The sequence below is a fragment of the Mus musculus genome, chromosome 4 (assembly GCF_000001635.26).
Source record: "Mus musculus strain C57BL/6J chromosome 4, GRCm38.p6 C57BL/6J".
NCBI classification, from domain to species: Eukaryota; Metazoa; Chordata; class Mammalia; order Rodentia; family Muridae; genus Mus; species Mus musculus.
In genome coordinates this window covers 12,047,081-12,062,978 of record NC_000070.6, presented here as the reverse complement: position 1 = coordinate 12,062,978, position 15,898 = coordinate 12,047,081, and the positions used below count along the sequence as shown (strand labels likewise).

The window sequence follows — 15,898 nt, the reverse complement described above, 5'->3', positions numbered from 1 at the left end:
TAGTTGTTATCAGACTGAAGCAATAGGTAGAACCGAGCTGAAGCAACACCTAAGCTTTCCTGTAAGATGAGTAGATTGGCAGAGTCCAATAAAGGTTAAGGGCTAAAGCAGAAAACTGATAGCAGCCACTCTCAGGAGTTTGTGCAGATTCATGTTGTTGGCTTCTCTATTGCTAGGGAATTACAGTAGGCTGAGAGAGGACGGGAGGGAATATCAGTGGCTGCCATGGTACTGTAGTAAGAGCTTAGGAAAGAGTGTGCTCAGCCTCTCTAACCCCGTTTCCTTCCGTGGCTCTCTGTCTAAAATCTTGAGTCTAGATTGACCCAGGTTAGCCAGCATCCCCCTCATTCTAAATACCCCACCTTAGCATGCCACCATGCAGCCTGTGTTCTCTTTTCCATGTAATAGTAAGATCTTGATTGAACCCCCACTCCACCATGTTGTAATGTATGCTGTGAACACATTAACTTTACACGGGAAGCACTTCATGTGCTCATCATTTTCTCGCTGTTCGTTTGGTCTCATGGCAGTTGTATGAGTTGGGCACTGTGGGAGCTTTCCCGTACTTCATGTTAACACCCATGTGCACTGTGCTTCACCATGGGCTCAGTCTGCCAGAGTAGAATTCCTAATAAAGATGAAATCAAACCTAATCAGGGTAGGCTTGTCCTTGGTGAGGCCATGCTGGCATTTTTCTTTTTGGGCTCACTAACTCTATGGTACTAATACTCTGTAGTTGCCAAGTTATACTGAAACAAAACTAAATGTAACATGTGTTTTGGTAAAAATTCATCTTTCTTATCTGAAAATCCACACTTTATCTGCTTTTGTTTAGGTGTCATGTAGTATAGCTCTTTCTGATGTTCCTGAAGTGTGTTTCATAGTGCTTCTGTTATTTCATATGTACATCTCAGAGCCTAGATCTTGTCTCCTGGGGTATACTTTAGTATTAAAGTTTTTAACCAATGAGAATGAACTATGGTTTAACTCTTAGCTTATACAGAGCCTCCTCTAGTCCTTACTAAAACATGAAGACAGTCTATACAAATTAAAAAGAAATGATATATGCCTAAAATGTTAAATATATTTACAAGTTTGAGTATATTTTCTTTTAACAGCATACGCCTTGTACCCAACACAAAAAATGGAAACATATACACTCCCCTACTTACCATTGCCTACAGTGACATTGACATCAAAAATGCTCATAGCCAGTCTGCGAAGGTGAGTTCTTCATTATTCAGTGCCCTTGTATTTATAAATACTACTTAAATGTTGTTGTAGCTTATCCTGGTCAAAAGGTAATATTTTTTAAAGTTTTAAACAAATCCCTTTGCTTATATATTCAAATCTTAATTATTGGTGTCTAATAAAAGAGAGAAGCTGAGCTCTTAAGGATGTTGAATATTAAAAAACAATAGTGAATGACATTTTTTTTTATTAGTAGTATATGTGTAGTGGGGGAGGGGCGGCAAGTGATGGCAGGCTCCCATGCAGACCAGAGCCATTAGGTTCCCCTGTAACTGAGCTGCAGTGAGGTGGAATTGACGATGGCTCACTCAGCCTGGGAACTGGGAATTGAACTCAGGTCGTCCTCTGCAGGAGCAGTATGCACTCTTGACCACTGAGCCATTCTTTCCGTGTCTCGGTGGAAGGATTATCAGCAGCTGATAGAGATGATTCAACAGACAGACAGATGAAAATCATCAGCTTTGTAACTAGCAGGATAAAGTTGAACCAGAAAATGAAGTTTGGACCTGCAGCCCTGATTCACTAAAGAGTGAAGGCCCTCAGTGTCCAAGAGGGCCCACCTATGAAGGACAGAGAGCTCGTACACCCAAAAGGCAGGCTGTACCAAAGAATAACCCTGGAAAACCCTGGTCACACATGGCCAGTGCCTCCCTCGGTCCGTCCCTCGGAGAGAGCATTCCTGCTCGGAGGACAGATGAGCGAGAGAGGGACAGAGTGAAACAGGAAATTCTGGGTGCTTTATTTTCTTCTGGAGATTTGTAGATCACCTGTCCTCTGGGACATGGGAAGAAGGAAACAAGCTTTCCTTATCACCAGCACTCACTAATAACTTTTCATGTCTGTCATTCTGCTTTTTATTATTATCTATATTAATAGTCTTCTGTGTTGCTTAGCAGGTGTGGTGCTCTTGCCCTGCTTGTGACCAGGCTCTCATAAAAGAGCCATGGTTCTTGACCTTCCTAACGCTGCGACCCTTTAATACACTTCCTCATGTTGTGTGAGTGTATGTGAGTGTATGAGCCCCCTCTCTGCCATAGGTAGGGCTCAAAGACACACATAAATCATTCTTGTTGCTACTTCATAACTAATTTTGCTATTGTTATGAATTGGAAATAAATAAACTGATATGAGACCCCTGCGGTGGTAATGGCCCACAGGCTGAGAACCACTGCAAAAAGAGGGACATAATACAACGTACATGAGACCTTTTCCTCATTTGTAGTACTAAAAACAATTAGGTCAGATCAGTTTCTGTTCACTGGATTTACATACACTAGTACTGGAGAAGACAATACAGAAACATGCCAAGTTACAGGATCCTGCATTAAAATTTCCTAGTGAGTACATTTATTTTAACACAAGCACTCTTTCTTTAAATATTATTATTGCCCATAGTTTACAAACTAAGTCTTGAGAAACTGTAATATAAGAAATAAAAGAGGAGCGCCAGCTGGTTCCTCAGTGGGTTAGGGTGCTCCGCAGACACCGGACAGCACAGCTCCAAAACCAGAAGAGCCTAATGGTGGAAGGAGAGAACTGACCACCCAGAGTGGTCCTCTCTGACCTTCACATATGTGACATGGCATGCATGTGCCCCTACACACACACACACACACACACACACACACACACACGCACATGCACGTGCACGCAATCAATCAATAAATATTAAAGATAGAAGAAAAAGAAATTTAGAGTAATGAACTACCTTGATTTGATGAGGCTCACCTCAAATTTATTGTAAATGGAAAATATACAGTTGTTTGATAATTTTAAATTATAATACATTTTAATTAAAGTATAATTATGTCCTCTTACATTCCTTATGACAGCCCTGACAAAGGCTGTGTTTGAGTTTTGAGCACCCAGCTGTCCTTCACATATGTGACATGTCCTCGGTAGCCTCAGCAGCTGGGTCCACTTCCTGACTCACCAAGCAGGTCAGCAATCAACAATAGTTCCCTTGGGTTTCCTCTTTACCACCTAAGAAAGGACTCTGCACCTTGTCTCCTGGTCTTGTTTGTCCCCTCCTCAGCTAACCTTGTGCCTGTGTGATGTCCCTTTCAGACAGCATCTCTGATAGATCCTTTCCTTCGCTTATAAAACTCTTGGGGTACTTCACCTTAAAAACACACTAAAGCAGCTAACAGCCAGCCAGCTCTTTCCTCGGTGTTGCGAGCTCCTCAGCCTGCACTGGTTGTTTTCCTTCCACTTCCCAACCACTTCACTCATTGCGTCCACTCCAGAGCTTGACTTTGGTCTTCCCTGAAAATCTCCCAGGAAGGTCAGCCATCTTTACCTTGGTACTCTACTTCTGACAATGCACTCCTGACTCTGCCATCCTTCCCCGAACTCACTCTTCTGTAACCCTGAGAAAGCCAAAGGAACTGCCTCTCCCACCTCTCATACGCCAGTTTTGTCTCCTGTATCTTTTTTCAGTTTCCCTTCCCTCCATTCTTCCCAGTCCCCCACACACCTCCCCTCTTCTCCAGATGCACTCCTCCTCAGTTACCTTTTAAAAAGGCAGGCACAAATTTTCCTATCAAGGCTGAGTGAGGCAACACAGAGGAGGAAAAAGTCCCAAGCACAAGCAAAAGCATCAGGAATATCTCCCCCACACACTCCCGCTGTTAGTCCCACACGAACACTCAGCTACACAACCATAACATACGCAGAGGACCCAGCTTAAGCCCGCACAGGGCCTGTGACGGTCCCTTTGGTCTCTGTGAGCACCAGTGCTTTCTCTTGTATTGTAATGCCATGCAGTCCACAGGATTCCTGTTCAGACATTTGAGTATTCTGCCTTCTTAGGGGACGGTTGATAAACTTGTGATACAAGGTCAATCATATGTCTTAGCAACAAAAGCTTGTCTGGAAGTGAAACCTGATTAACTTGGCTTGGACTACTGCCAGAGACCTGGGTTCCCAAGAAACCCTCTTTCCTCTCATGCATGTTCAAGAGAGAAATTTAGTGAAGTGTAAAAGTTCTCAAAAAAAGCATCTCTCTCTGTGTGAATAAAGGCCAACATCCGTAATAGGGACCGTTAAAAATATAGCGCTCTTGGCAAGATCTGGCCACAAATTTATTATGAACATAGGTGTATGGTACTGAATTTTAGTCTGACTGATCTGTTCTCTTTACAATCCCAGATTTCCTTCTCAGTGAAGTATGAGATGAATCAAGGAGACGCATCTGTGCACACAGATGTGAGTACCTTTTAACTTGTTAAATATTTACATTCATTTTTCAGATTTAAAATGTGAACATTAGTAAAGTTGTGAAAGTAGATTTTCATGTGCTTTTGTCCTGGCTTCCCTATGATGCAGTGATAGTAACCAGGCAATTGACAGTGACGTAGACCTACCTGCATAATGTTTGCTATTACAGATTACAAGTTTGTCTCTATCGCTTTTCTGATTTTACAGTGCTTTCAGTTGTCACATCTGCCATATGTCCTCCAGTTCGTGACAGTGCTCCAGTGTTTCTTTGTCTTTCATGGCCATGATACTTTGTTAGCATTTTTTGACCATCAATTTGGGTTTTCTGGAAGTTTCCCATGATTAAATTGAGTTTGTGTAGTTTTGTTAAAGATGCCAAAGGAATGTATCAGGCCTTGCTCAGTGTCTGGAGTCAAATGTGTGTGTGTGTGTGTGTGTGTGTGTGTGTGAATCTATAGATTCTATAGATCTGTAGACCTTTTTCTTTTTTAAGAGAAGTCTCTCACTGAACCTTGAGCTCGCAGATTTGGCATGTCTAGCTGACCAGCAAGCTTCAAGGATCCTCGATCTCTACCTCTGCAGCATTAAGACTGCAGTCACAGGACACTGCTTTTTATGTGGGTGTTACATGGGTTCTGGGGACCCAACTGTGCGGCAAGCACTTCCTGAGCCATCTCTACAGCTGCTGCCCTCTAACCCTGGTGCCCACTGGGATGCCTGTCTGCAGAAAGCATCCCGGCGGTGGCGTTTGCCTGCTGTGTTTCTTTCCTTTCTTCTGAACTCATAAATTGGAACTTTATTATAAAGCAAAACTTTACCCTTGCCCTCACAAATTATTTATTCAATTTTTTGTTTAAGTCAGTATGATCTCATGGATATTTAATTTGGGTGATTTTATATTCTATTGCTATTCATTTTTCTTGCTCAGTTTCCCCCAAACTTAGCCAATGGAATCTCTCTCAGCTCCCATGTCATTTCAAGCGCTCCCCCTTCAGTGTTTGAGAAAATGTCACTTTCGGTTTACAGGGGTTTTCAGTACCAATGAGAGGAAGTGTATTCTAAATGTTGTTTTTTCTGTCTTCTTTTTTGTTTAGATTGCGTTGGGTGTGTTGGGTGGGCTGGCTGTGCTATCATCTCTTTTGAAGACAGCGGGATGGAAGAGGCGCATCGGGAGCCCCATGATTGATTTACAGGTACACTTTGGTTTTAGGTGAAAACTTTTAATCTTTTGACTATTCTGGATCTTTCTCATACAGCTAGAAGATGAAGAAGAAAGTTGCCTTTGATTTGTCTGGAGTTTAAGTTAGGAAAACTATTTTCAGGTCATAGAACAATTGCAAGCTCGCTTCCTTCCTAGGATCCCGTAGAATCCCCATTCCCACACCATTTTTATTTTTGTCTTTGCCAGTGCTTGGAATGTTTCAGCCTTTCCATTTTGTCCAATATAATGGCATACATTGATTGTATTTTTTTGATTTATTTTTTATGTACTTTAAATTTTTTATTTTATGTGTATGGTGTTTTGCCTGCATGTATACCTGTGCACTACATGTGTGCCTGATACCAGAAGAGGGCGAGGACACCAGATCCCCTGGAACAGAAGTTATGGGTGGTTGTGAGAGATGGGCGCAGGGAGCAGAAAGTGTTGTTAACTGCTCAGCCATCTCTCCAGTCTTGTGTATACTCTCTAGATGACTGGGCTCCCTTTCTTGTGAGCTATTTAGATCTCTTGTTTGTTTTTCTATTAGGTTTCTTCTTTTTCTTATTCATATGAAGGAGTTTGTCTTTTGAAAATATTAATCTCCTTTTTCTTTTTCATGTTGAAATCTTTTATGCAAATTTATGAGCTACCTGTTACCACACCTTTCACAGTCAATACATAATTAGCATTTAGTATTTATTTAACTTCCACACTGTCAAATTAATTTTGTGTGTGCTATATATATTATATTTATTGTGTTTAGAAAACTTGCCTATCTCAATGCCGAAATATATTATTCTTCCTTTTACTCCATTAAATTTATAGTTTAGAGTCAGCTATTGGATGGAGCACAGGGCCCCCAATGGAGGAGCTAGAGAAAGTACCCAAGGAGCTAAAGAGATCTGCAACCCTGTAGGTGGAACAACATTATGAACTAACCAGTACTCCGGAGCTCTTGACTCTAGCTGCATATGTATCAAAAGATGGCCTAGTAGGCCATCACTGGAAAGAGAGGCCCATTGGACACACAAACTTTATATACCCCAGTACAGGGGAATGCCAGGTCCAAAAAATGGGAATGGGTGGGTAGGGAAGTGGGGGGGGGGTATGGGGGACTTTTGGGATAGCATTCTAAATGTAATTGAGGAAAATACGTAATAATAAAAAAAATTTAAAAAAATTTATAGTTTACTTCTCATTTAATCTTTGAGGGTTTTTTTAACTAACATTTGTTGACTATTTACTGTGCACCAGGCACATGTTTTTATTAGATATTTTCTTCATTTACATTTCAAATGCTATCCCGAAAGTCCCCTATACCCTCCCCAACCCTGCTCCCCAAACCACCCACTCCTGCTTCCTGGCCCTGGCATTCCCCTGTACTGGGACATATGATCTTCACAAGACCAAGGGCCTCCCCTCCCAGTGATGGCCGATTAGGCCATTCTCTGCTATATATGCAACTAGAGACACAAGTTCTGGGGGTACTGAGCTTGTGTCTCTAGTTGCATATATAGGGTTCCTCCTATAGGGTTCCTCCTACAGGGTTGCAGACCCCTTTAGCTCCTTGGGTACTTTCTCTAGCTCCTTCATTAGGGACCCTGTGTTCCATCCAATAGCTGACTGTGAGCATCCACTTCTGTGTTTGCTAGGCCCTGGCATAGTCTCACAGAAGACAGCTATATCAGATTCCTGTCAGCAAAATCTTGCTGGCATGTGTAATAGTGTCTGGGTTTGGTGGTTTTTTGGTAAACCGTGGGCTGCACTCCATGAGTTCTAAGCCATTTTGTGTTCCTCCTGCATGGTCCTCAGCAGGTTCTACTCCTGGAACATACATGATGGTAGAAGGGGAGAACTGACTCTATAAAGTTGTCCTCTGACCTCTAAATAAATACATTCCACGGTACATACACTAATGCACACAAATCATGCCTACACACACGCATACCTGCACATACACACATGCACAGATGTATACACACACATACACACACAGAGAGAAGTATCTTTATACTTTTAAGTTCTTAAAATAAAAGCAGTGCTTTTATTATTTCTATTTTATATATGATGAAAGTGAAATAGAGCTTATATTTTCTGCTCAATTGTTTAGCAGAAATAAATGTAATGATCAGGTAACAAATTGAATCTTTAACAATTGTAATTCTTTTTAAATTGCAGACAGTTATGAAATTCCTGCTGTACTATGCTGGTGATCTGGCCAATGTGTTTTTTATCATCACAGTGGGAACAGGTCTTTATTGGCTTATTTTCTTCAAAGTGAGTGAGTTTCTGAACTTACCCTAAATGTCAATATCTGATTTTTATAAGAGACCTAATTCTGCTCAAGCTCACAGACAGCTGCGAATGCCCCACCCTTTGGTGTCCCGTTTGTGGAGATCAACGTGACTTGCTGTGTGTGTGCTTCCTTTGGTTTGTAAGTTGTGTAATAAGAGCCTTGTGTGATTGTTACTGTAGGCACAGAAGTCAGTCTCTGTTTTGCTGCCGATGCCAGTTCAGGAAGAACGTTTCGTTACTTATGTGGGGTGCGCCTTTGCTATGAAGGTAGGTTTCAAAGAACAGCTTACCCAATTTCAAAAACATGCTAAAAACCCAGTCTTTCAAATTCAATTAAAATTTTTGGTGTAAAATTGTCTTGGTTTTGAAAGAAAGCATCAGTTATTTTATTGTAGATAGGAAATGTGCCTTTATTTATAAATGTGCCCATTTAAAGTTATACCTTAAATCATGTCTTCAAAGAAGTTATAAATTTGCATTAGCAATCATGACTTACAGCTAATTTGACAAAATGATATTTCAGTGTTTAACTTTTTCTATAAAATTACAATGGGATGAAATAGTGGATTTTGTCTCTTTGTTAATGAGGATTAAAAGCTAAGTCTGGTGATGTGTTGGAATTGTAGAAATCAGTATTAACTTTCCCTCCTCATCCTTCTGTGGCAGCCACCCCTCCAGCTGTGCCTTCCCCCTTGTAGCTGACAGCTCCACACATACCTATTTAGTAGCCACATCCCATTGTCTTTTGGACGTGAAGTCTCTGCTTTAGCCACTGAGAGAGGAACTCTTCTGCAGAGTTACCATCCTGTACTTGGTCAACAATGCACCCAGGATGAGAACTCGGTGTAGATGGACCGTTCCTGTAACTGAGAGAAAGATGTTCCAACAACACACGGCTTTCTAGCTCAGTTCCAGAGACAGGAAAGACAGCAGGGGTATCTACTGCTTCTACGGGGCTTTGCAGCTTACCTTTGTATAAAGAAGTCAGACAATGTGCAGAGCCTAGAGGAAGGGAGTCATTTATGCAAGGGTCCTGTAGGAGAGGGGGAGGGAGGATATCTCCTCTTTTCTCATGTTCCTATTTTAAGGGGGGAAAAAAAAGAAGGCGAATTAATAGGTGTGTGGCTTGGTATATGATGTGCCCTTGTGATTATACTTGCTTTGTAAAGAGTATGTAGCTTTATAATTGCTCTTGAGTGATGATTCTTTTCAAGTGTTTTGTTGTATGTTACTTTTAGGCTCTCCAGTTTTTACATAAGTTCATATCCCAGATTTCCATAGATATATTCTTTATTGATTGGGAACGGCCGAAAGGAAAAGTTCTTAAAGCTGTTGAAGGTAACTGAAATTGGTGTTTGTGCCATAATTCTCTTGCTGCCTGCAGCGCAAAGGGAAAGTGCTGTACTCACGTGATCTCCCCTCCCAGGTGAGGGTGGTGTGCGGAGTGCCACTGTTCCTGTGAGCATATGGAGAACGTATTTCGTGGCAAATGAATGGAATGAGATTCAGACTGTGAGAAAAATTAATCCACTCTTTCAAGTGCTTACCACACTCTTCTTCTTGGAGGTATGTATGAGCTATCATATAATCATATGATGCTGCTTATTAACACTGCATAAGTGTTATTATCATCTCAAGTAATTTCTCAGACAGCGCAGCAGTTTTCTGTGGTAAAGTATTGTTGGCAAAACAGTATAAGGAAGTGTCCTTAACATTCCCCCTTTGTCCTTCCTATAAAACAAAAAAAAAAAAAGCAAAACTTAAATACGATGTGATGGGGCCTTAGAAAGTTGCCCATCAGAACCACTTTTAAATGCGGAGGTCAGTGCTATAGGTATATCCACATTGCAACAAATTCTCACCACATCTGCCTCCAGAGCTCTGTCTTACAACCCAAGCTCGTTGTGCCTATGCAACAGTTTAGAAGCCCCCATTTCCCTTCCCTGCAGCCCTGGGTACCACCATTCTACTTTGTGCCTCCTAAAGCCAGAGTACCAGTGATCTGTGGCAGAATTGCTAGTGAACTTGTGTAAAATACCTGTGTTGCTTATCATTACAGATCAGTTGTAGTATCTTTCAGGTGATCCCCTCTATATATTATCAAAGCCTTCCCTACTATAGGATCCATATTCTCACCCCTGCCTTGGGACTATTGTACTATTTCTACACTATTGTACATTTTCTACTTGGGAATTTGAGGTGAAAGTGTCACAAGTTCAAGCTCTTGTCTGGCCTTGAGAATAAGTTCAAGGCTAGTCTGGACAATTTAGTAAGACCTTGTCTCCAAATAGTTATGGGAAGTGGGGCATGCTGTGCAGGAGATAGCTCAGTAATAAAGCATACTCAGCATCCAGGAGGCCCTAGGTTTACTCTCCAGCATATCCCTCCACACAGGTAATGTGTTTATAGTATACAGCATGATTTGTCAGTATACATATATGTTGTAGAATGTACACATATATTTTAGAATGGCCAATCAACATGTCTCTTGCTTCACATACTTATCTTTTCGGTAAGCAGTGTTTTGTTTTGTTTTAATACTGTTTGATGAAGTCAGGTATAGTATTACAAGATTGTAACCCCCAAGTCTCTGAAGGGAGAAGCAGAAGAGAGTCAAGAATTCAAGGTCTACACCTTGCTGGCCCAAGCCTCTTTTACTATGCCCAGTGTTCCACTCCTGAGGGTGGAGTCCTCCTGTCTTAACCCTCTCTCACTTTAACACTGTTACGTTGAGGGCTCCTTTCTAACACATGCTTTCTGGGATTTACTTTCAGACCATGACACGTAATATTATGAGATGATACAAGCTTGCAAGATGTCACAGTTGCTAATTACAGGCCACTTTTCAAGGTAGAGATTGTTAACAGCAGCACTTCTGTTCCTCACTAGTCAGTGACAACAATGTGTTCACCTTTGTGTCAGTGTTTCCAGTGTGACACTAAAAACAAAGGCACATAGCAAGTTCTAAAATAGCCTAGCCTAGGCTAAGGAGACCCAGCTTTAAATAAATAAGTAATAAAATTTGAATATTTGGTGAACTTGAAAAGGTTCTACATGATTCTACGGTTAACTTTGCAAAACACATAAATAAAGGTTTATGGGAACCTTACTGTAAAATTTTTTAAGCTCTTTGTTTTATTTTACATGGGGATGAAGCATGGCAGTCAATGTAGTATACTCACCAAAGTTATTTAACTACAGCTTCATTTCATCCAGAAGGTACATTTCTTGGAAGGCATTTTGGAATATATTGTTTTGAAATACAGAAAGTATTTAGCATAGTGTCTGGTATGTGTTAAATACTCATGAATTGCTACTTGTTTGTTTAATTTATTGGTAGATTTAGGTTTGGTTTGTGTCTAAGTTTCCTACGGCTCCTAAGCTTGTTTTTCAAGGCAGGTAGGTAGAGAAACGTATTTCATTTTCCATCTAGAAACTTCTCTTCCTATGTCTGTTTAAATTCTCATTTTTCCTTTTCCCTCAGGTTGTGGGATTCAAAAATTTAGCGTTAATGGATTCATCCTCCAGCCTTTCTAGAAACCCATCAGACTACACAGCTCCTTACAGCCGCATTCTGAGATATGCCGTGGCTACTGCTATCTGGCTGGTGATTGGAATAATACAGGTAGACGGCATTGCCAGTTTGGAACCCTGCTTGTGTTCCTGTGTCTCTCAGGTGCTGAGTTTCACACAGAAAGAAGGCACAAAGCAGTCATAGAGCTCTCTGTGCTGATTGTATCATGATCCAGGCATGTGCGAATCAGTAACTGCTTTATACACGCTAACTACTGTGCATAGACAGGTTAGTCAGCATCCTCCTGTGACAAGACAGGAGACAGGAGGCTCTGGAGAGTTGACAAGTTGCTAAAGGTCACACACATGGGAATGGCAAAACTGGAATTTGAACCCAGGCAGTTTGGGGTCAGAGTTCATTTTTTATCACTTGTGGCCTCTTTTTAGAAACTCAGATCCAGGGCAGATGTGCACTATATTTTCTTTCTCTTGTTTATATTTTTTATATAGAATTTTCTTTACCTGTTTGTTTAAATTATCATTTTCCTTTGGATTGGATTCATGTGGCATTCCACAACCTGAGGGTGGACTTTTCCCCCATCCTGAGAACTGATTTTTGGAATGTACATTTTTTGAGCATTGGTGATACTGTTCAAACTTGAAGCTACAGGACTGGAGCTAGTGAAAACTAGTAAACTTAATACCAGGAGAGAGGACACGCATACAATAGAATTTGAAATAAGACCCTTTGATGAGTGTGAGTTTGATGTTTGGAAGTATTGTGCACAGTCCACTGTGTTTTGTGAACATGGCTACTGCATCTGAATTTAAAATAGTATCATTGGAGGGAATTTCATGGAATTCCATCTGAAGCATTTCCCATTTCATTAAATGTAACAAGAAATATTTCCTTCCCCTTCCACATTCTTGTGAAAGAGCAGAAGCCATAGTGTCAGCTTGCTGTTGTCATCAGGGCCAAGGAGCCTGCTCTCTGCCATGTGGAGCCTCCAGCCCCGAGTCCATCTCCTGGGCTAACGGCCGATGGATAGAAGGGAATTAAATGGGAGTCTAGTTTTTTCCTCTCCCTTTTTGTGTAAGTCTTGGGGCAGGAGAAATGACTCGGTGGTTAAGAGCACATTCCATTTCGACTTTGTGGCTGTGACATACACCAATGACAAAAACAGCTTAGGGGACAAAAGATTTGTTGGACTTATACTCCCAGGTCACAGATGATCACAGAGAGATGTAAGGGCAGAAAATCCAGCAGGAACTTGAAGCCTCCCTGTATTGCAGGGCTGCTTGCTGGCCTGCCCGTGAACTCATGCATGACTAAGTTTCTCATACAGCACAAGACCACCTACCCAGAGAATGGTGCTGCCCAGAGGTAACTGGGCTCTCCTACATCAGTTAATAATCAGGGCAGTCCCCAGCAGACATGCCCACAGGCCAATCTGACCTGGGGAGTCCCCAAATTCTGGGTCATATTAAGTTGGTGATTTAAGCTAGCTAGACTCACCTTGGTACTCCTACAGAGAACCAGAACTGCAGTTTCTAGAGGATCGATGGCCTCTCTGGCCCCTGTAGACACCTGCATGCACATGCACATATACATGCTCACCAGCAGATGCACACACACTTAAAAGAAGTAAAAATTTTCAAACAAACCAAAAGAACAAAAAACAAAACACCAAAGAGCTTTTGTGAAGTACCACTAAGTATCTTCTTGGCTAGGAGTCATTCCTATGGCCATACCTAACTGTGCTGATGCCCTTCAACTGGGCATCAGTGTGTCCTGACCATAGTACAGGTCTGTGGCTAAGAAGAAAGGAGAAGGTGGCTAGGACAGTAACTGGCAATCTTGCCACCGCCTAACCTCATCCTGTGTTCCCACGTTGCCTTTAGACCAATAAGAAAGAAAGCCTTTCTGTCTATTCTAAGGATATCCCTCAAATATCTGTGAGTTCCTTTGCCTGTTCAAAAGCGGGTCTAATTGTAAGGGGAGATTCTGATACTAAGGTCTAGTTCCCTAATTGGTTCTTGATTTGTCAATAAAGAAGGCTGGGAGTCAATTGCTGGGCATAAGGTACAGGTGGGACTTCTGGGTCCCAAGAGGGAAAGGAGCCACAGGGAAGTACAGAAGGAGCCAGGGGGCTTTTCTGCCATGCTTTGGAATGAGAAGAAGGCAGCAATCATGTAAGGTCTCTGAGCAGCTAGGGCCTGTGGCCTCTGCTATGGGCAGATTGCCAAAGATTTTTGTCAGGGACTAGGTAGAACAAGCCACTAAGATTAGGGCGGGAGGAGAAACGGAGATAATAAATCGGTAAGGGCATGCCTTTCCAGGTGGGAGGTATCTACACCCAGAAATTGTGCTTAGCAAGTTAAAAGGTAACAGCTGTGTGTGTGTGTGTGTGTGTGTGTGTGTGTGTGTGTGTGTGTGTGTGTGTGTGTGCGCGCGTGCGTGCGTGCGTGCGTGTGTGGTGTGTGTGTGGGTGTGTGCGTGTGTGTGTGTGTGTGTGTGGTGTGTGTGCGTGTGTGTGGTGTGTGTGTGTGGGTGTGTGCGTGTGTGTGTGTGTGTGCGTGTGTGTGTGCGTGTGTGTGTGTGTGTGTGTGTGTGTGTGCGTGTGTGTGTGTGTGTGTGCGTGTGTGTGTGTGTGTGTGGTGTGTGTGTGGGTGTGTGCGTGGGTGTGTGTGTGTGGTGTGTGTGTGCGTGTGTGTGTGTGTGTGTGCGTGTGTGTGTGTGTGGTGTGTGTGTGTGGGTGTGTGCGTGTGTGTGTGTGTGTGTGTGTGTGGTGTGTGCGTGTGCGTGTGTGTGTGTGCGTGTGTGTGTGTGGTGTGTGTGCGTGTGTGTGTGTGTGGTGTGTGTGTGTGTGTGTGTGTGTGTGTGTGTGTGGTGTGTGTGTGTGTGTGTGTGTGTGTGTGTGTGTGTGTGTGCGTGCGCGCGCTATTCGGCTATCTGGGAGCTTAGTTGGATGGAACAAAAGGGAGCCAGGAGGGGCTGGTAGTGCTGCCAAGGTCCCAAGCGAAGGCAGTAGTGTTTTAAAATTACACATAGCATCTAACATCTTCACAAGTGGTCTAACTTGTGCAGGTTTAGTGTTCACTCCTTTTATATTTTAAATCTTGACTGTCAGTATTTTATGTTCTTTAAAAGTATATGTGTTGTTGTTGTTGTTTAACGACATACTATAAATAAGGTGCTATGGAGTCTCTAATCCATCCTTAGGCTCAAACTTGTTTTATGTAATAGACAGTTGAATCTGTGTGAAAGCCCCAACTCTAACAAAAGCTAACTAGAGTGTGGCAAGTGCTATAAGGATATTTTACAGGAATGTGAGATAGCTCACAAAGATCAGTAGAGGTTAGGATAGGAGGATGGTGGGGAGGATCCAAATGGTCACTCAGGAACTCTTGACACAATTCTAAATCCTGCTTCCTTTGAGGATAGACTCGGAACAGGCAAATGGGCTATTATCCCATGGAAACCTTTAGAGGCCACTGTGTTCTTGGTTGGAACTTCTGTTTTCTTAAAACACTGCACTGTGGTTATTAAGGACGGTGGGCATCCTGAGGGAGGCAGCATGCATGACTCACTGTGACTTATTGTTTCAGGTTGTTTTCTTTGCTGCCTTTTATGAGAGATTCATAGAAGACAAAATCCGGCAGTTTGTTGACCTGTGCTCCATGAGTAATGTGAGTATTTTCTGATAGCATCTCGAAGCTGTTACCTTTCCACTTTGGAAAGACACAGGTATGTGTCGAGAAGCACTAAAGCGCACGCACATTTCACCAAGCAGTTCTAGAGCAGCTTAGTAAGTTGACTTGTGATGGTTGAGTTGCTAATCTAATTTTTAACCAACTGTTAGTCTGAAGAATAGATATACTGTCCCACAAGTTAATACTCCTGCCTTACTTTTTTTCTTCTTTATCTGCAGTTCTTAATTATGAATAATTAATGATTCATTCATCCTGCAGCCCCTGAGGTTTTTTCATACATTCTTAAAAAACAGCTCCAGTCTTCTTTCCATCAACTTTATACAAAGCAATATTATTTTCCTTGCTACTGTGGGGTACACTCCCTAAATTCCATCCTTGCTATTTTGGGTAAAGGGGGACAATTTTAACAAAACTTACTTGGTAGGTTTTTGGAAAAGCTCCTGATTGCTCCTTTTTCTTCTCTTTCTGCAGGTGTCAGTGTTCCTGCTGTCCCACAGATGTTTTGGATATTACATTCATGGGAGGTCAGTCCACGGCCATGCAGACACTAACATGGAGGAAATGAATATGAACCTTAAGAGAGAGGCGGTAAGAACGGATTCTACGTCTTCTTAAAGTTGGAAATGTAATCCTCACAAATGATTTTTGAAAGTTGCTGGATTACCAAGTCATGGCCTGAGTGTGAACAGAGCCTGGGTCTGTCCT

The 15,898-nt window shown here is 42.1% G+C and overlaps 1 protein-coding gene and 1 long non-coding RNA gene across 8 annotated transcripts in view; one reads left to right on the top strand and one right to left on the bottom strand.

Annotated features, from left to right (window-relative positions):
* Tmem67 (transmembrane protein 67) overlaps positions 1–15,898 on the top strand; it is a 50,666-nt gene that overhangs the window by 27,042 nt on the left and 7,726 nt on the right. For 5 of the 7 annotated variants that reach the window (NR_161254.1, NM_177861.5, XM_006538008.3 and 2 more), the window contains 10 exons: positions 1,119–1,224; positions 4,402–4,458; positions 5,565–5,663; positions 7,850–7,948; positions 8,147–8,233; positions 9,205–9,304; positions 9,393–9,532; positions 11,451–11,591; positions 15,089–15,169; positions 15,665–15,781. Coding sequence is in view for 4 of the 7 variants with exons in the window: in NM_177861.5 (NP_808529.3) it covers positions 1,119–1,224; positions 4,402–4,458; positions 5,565–5,663; positions 7,850–7,948; positions 8,147–8,233; positions 9,205–9,304; positions 9,393–9,532; positions 11,451–11,591; positions 15,089–15,169; positions 15,665–15,781 (1,027 nt within the window). In the remaining 3 variants the exon portion in view is untranslated. Of the gene's footprint in view, positions 1–1,118; positions 1,225–3,083; positions 3,192–4,401; positions 4,459–5,564; positions 5,664–7,849; positions 7,949–8,146; positions 8,234–9,204; positions 9,305–9,392; positions 9,533–11,450; positions 11,592–15,088; positions 15,170–15,664; positions 15,782–15,898 lie in introns of all 7 variants that reach the window. The other 2 variants (XR_001784156.1, NR_110955.1) reach the window with 1 other exon arrangement.
* Positions 1,218–15,695, bottom strand: Gm52723. Its single transcript, XR_003955369.1, has 4 exons — positions 15,611–15,695; positions 8,936–9,697; positions 8,684–8,832; positions 1,218–1,667 (listed from the first exon to the last, which is right to left on the bottom strand). It is a non-coding gene; the product is annotated as a predicted gene, 52723 (long non-coding RNA).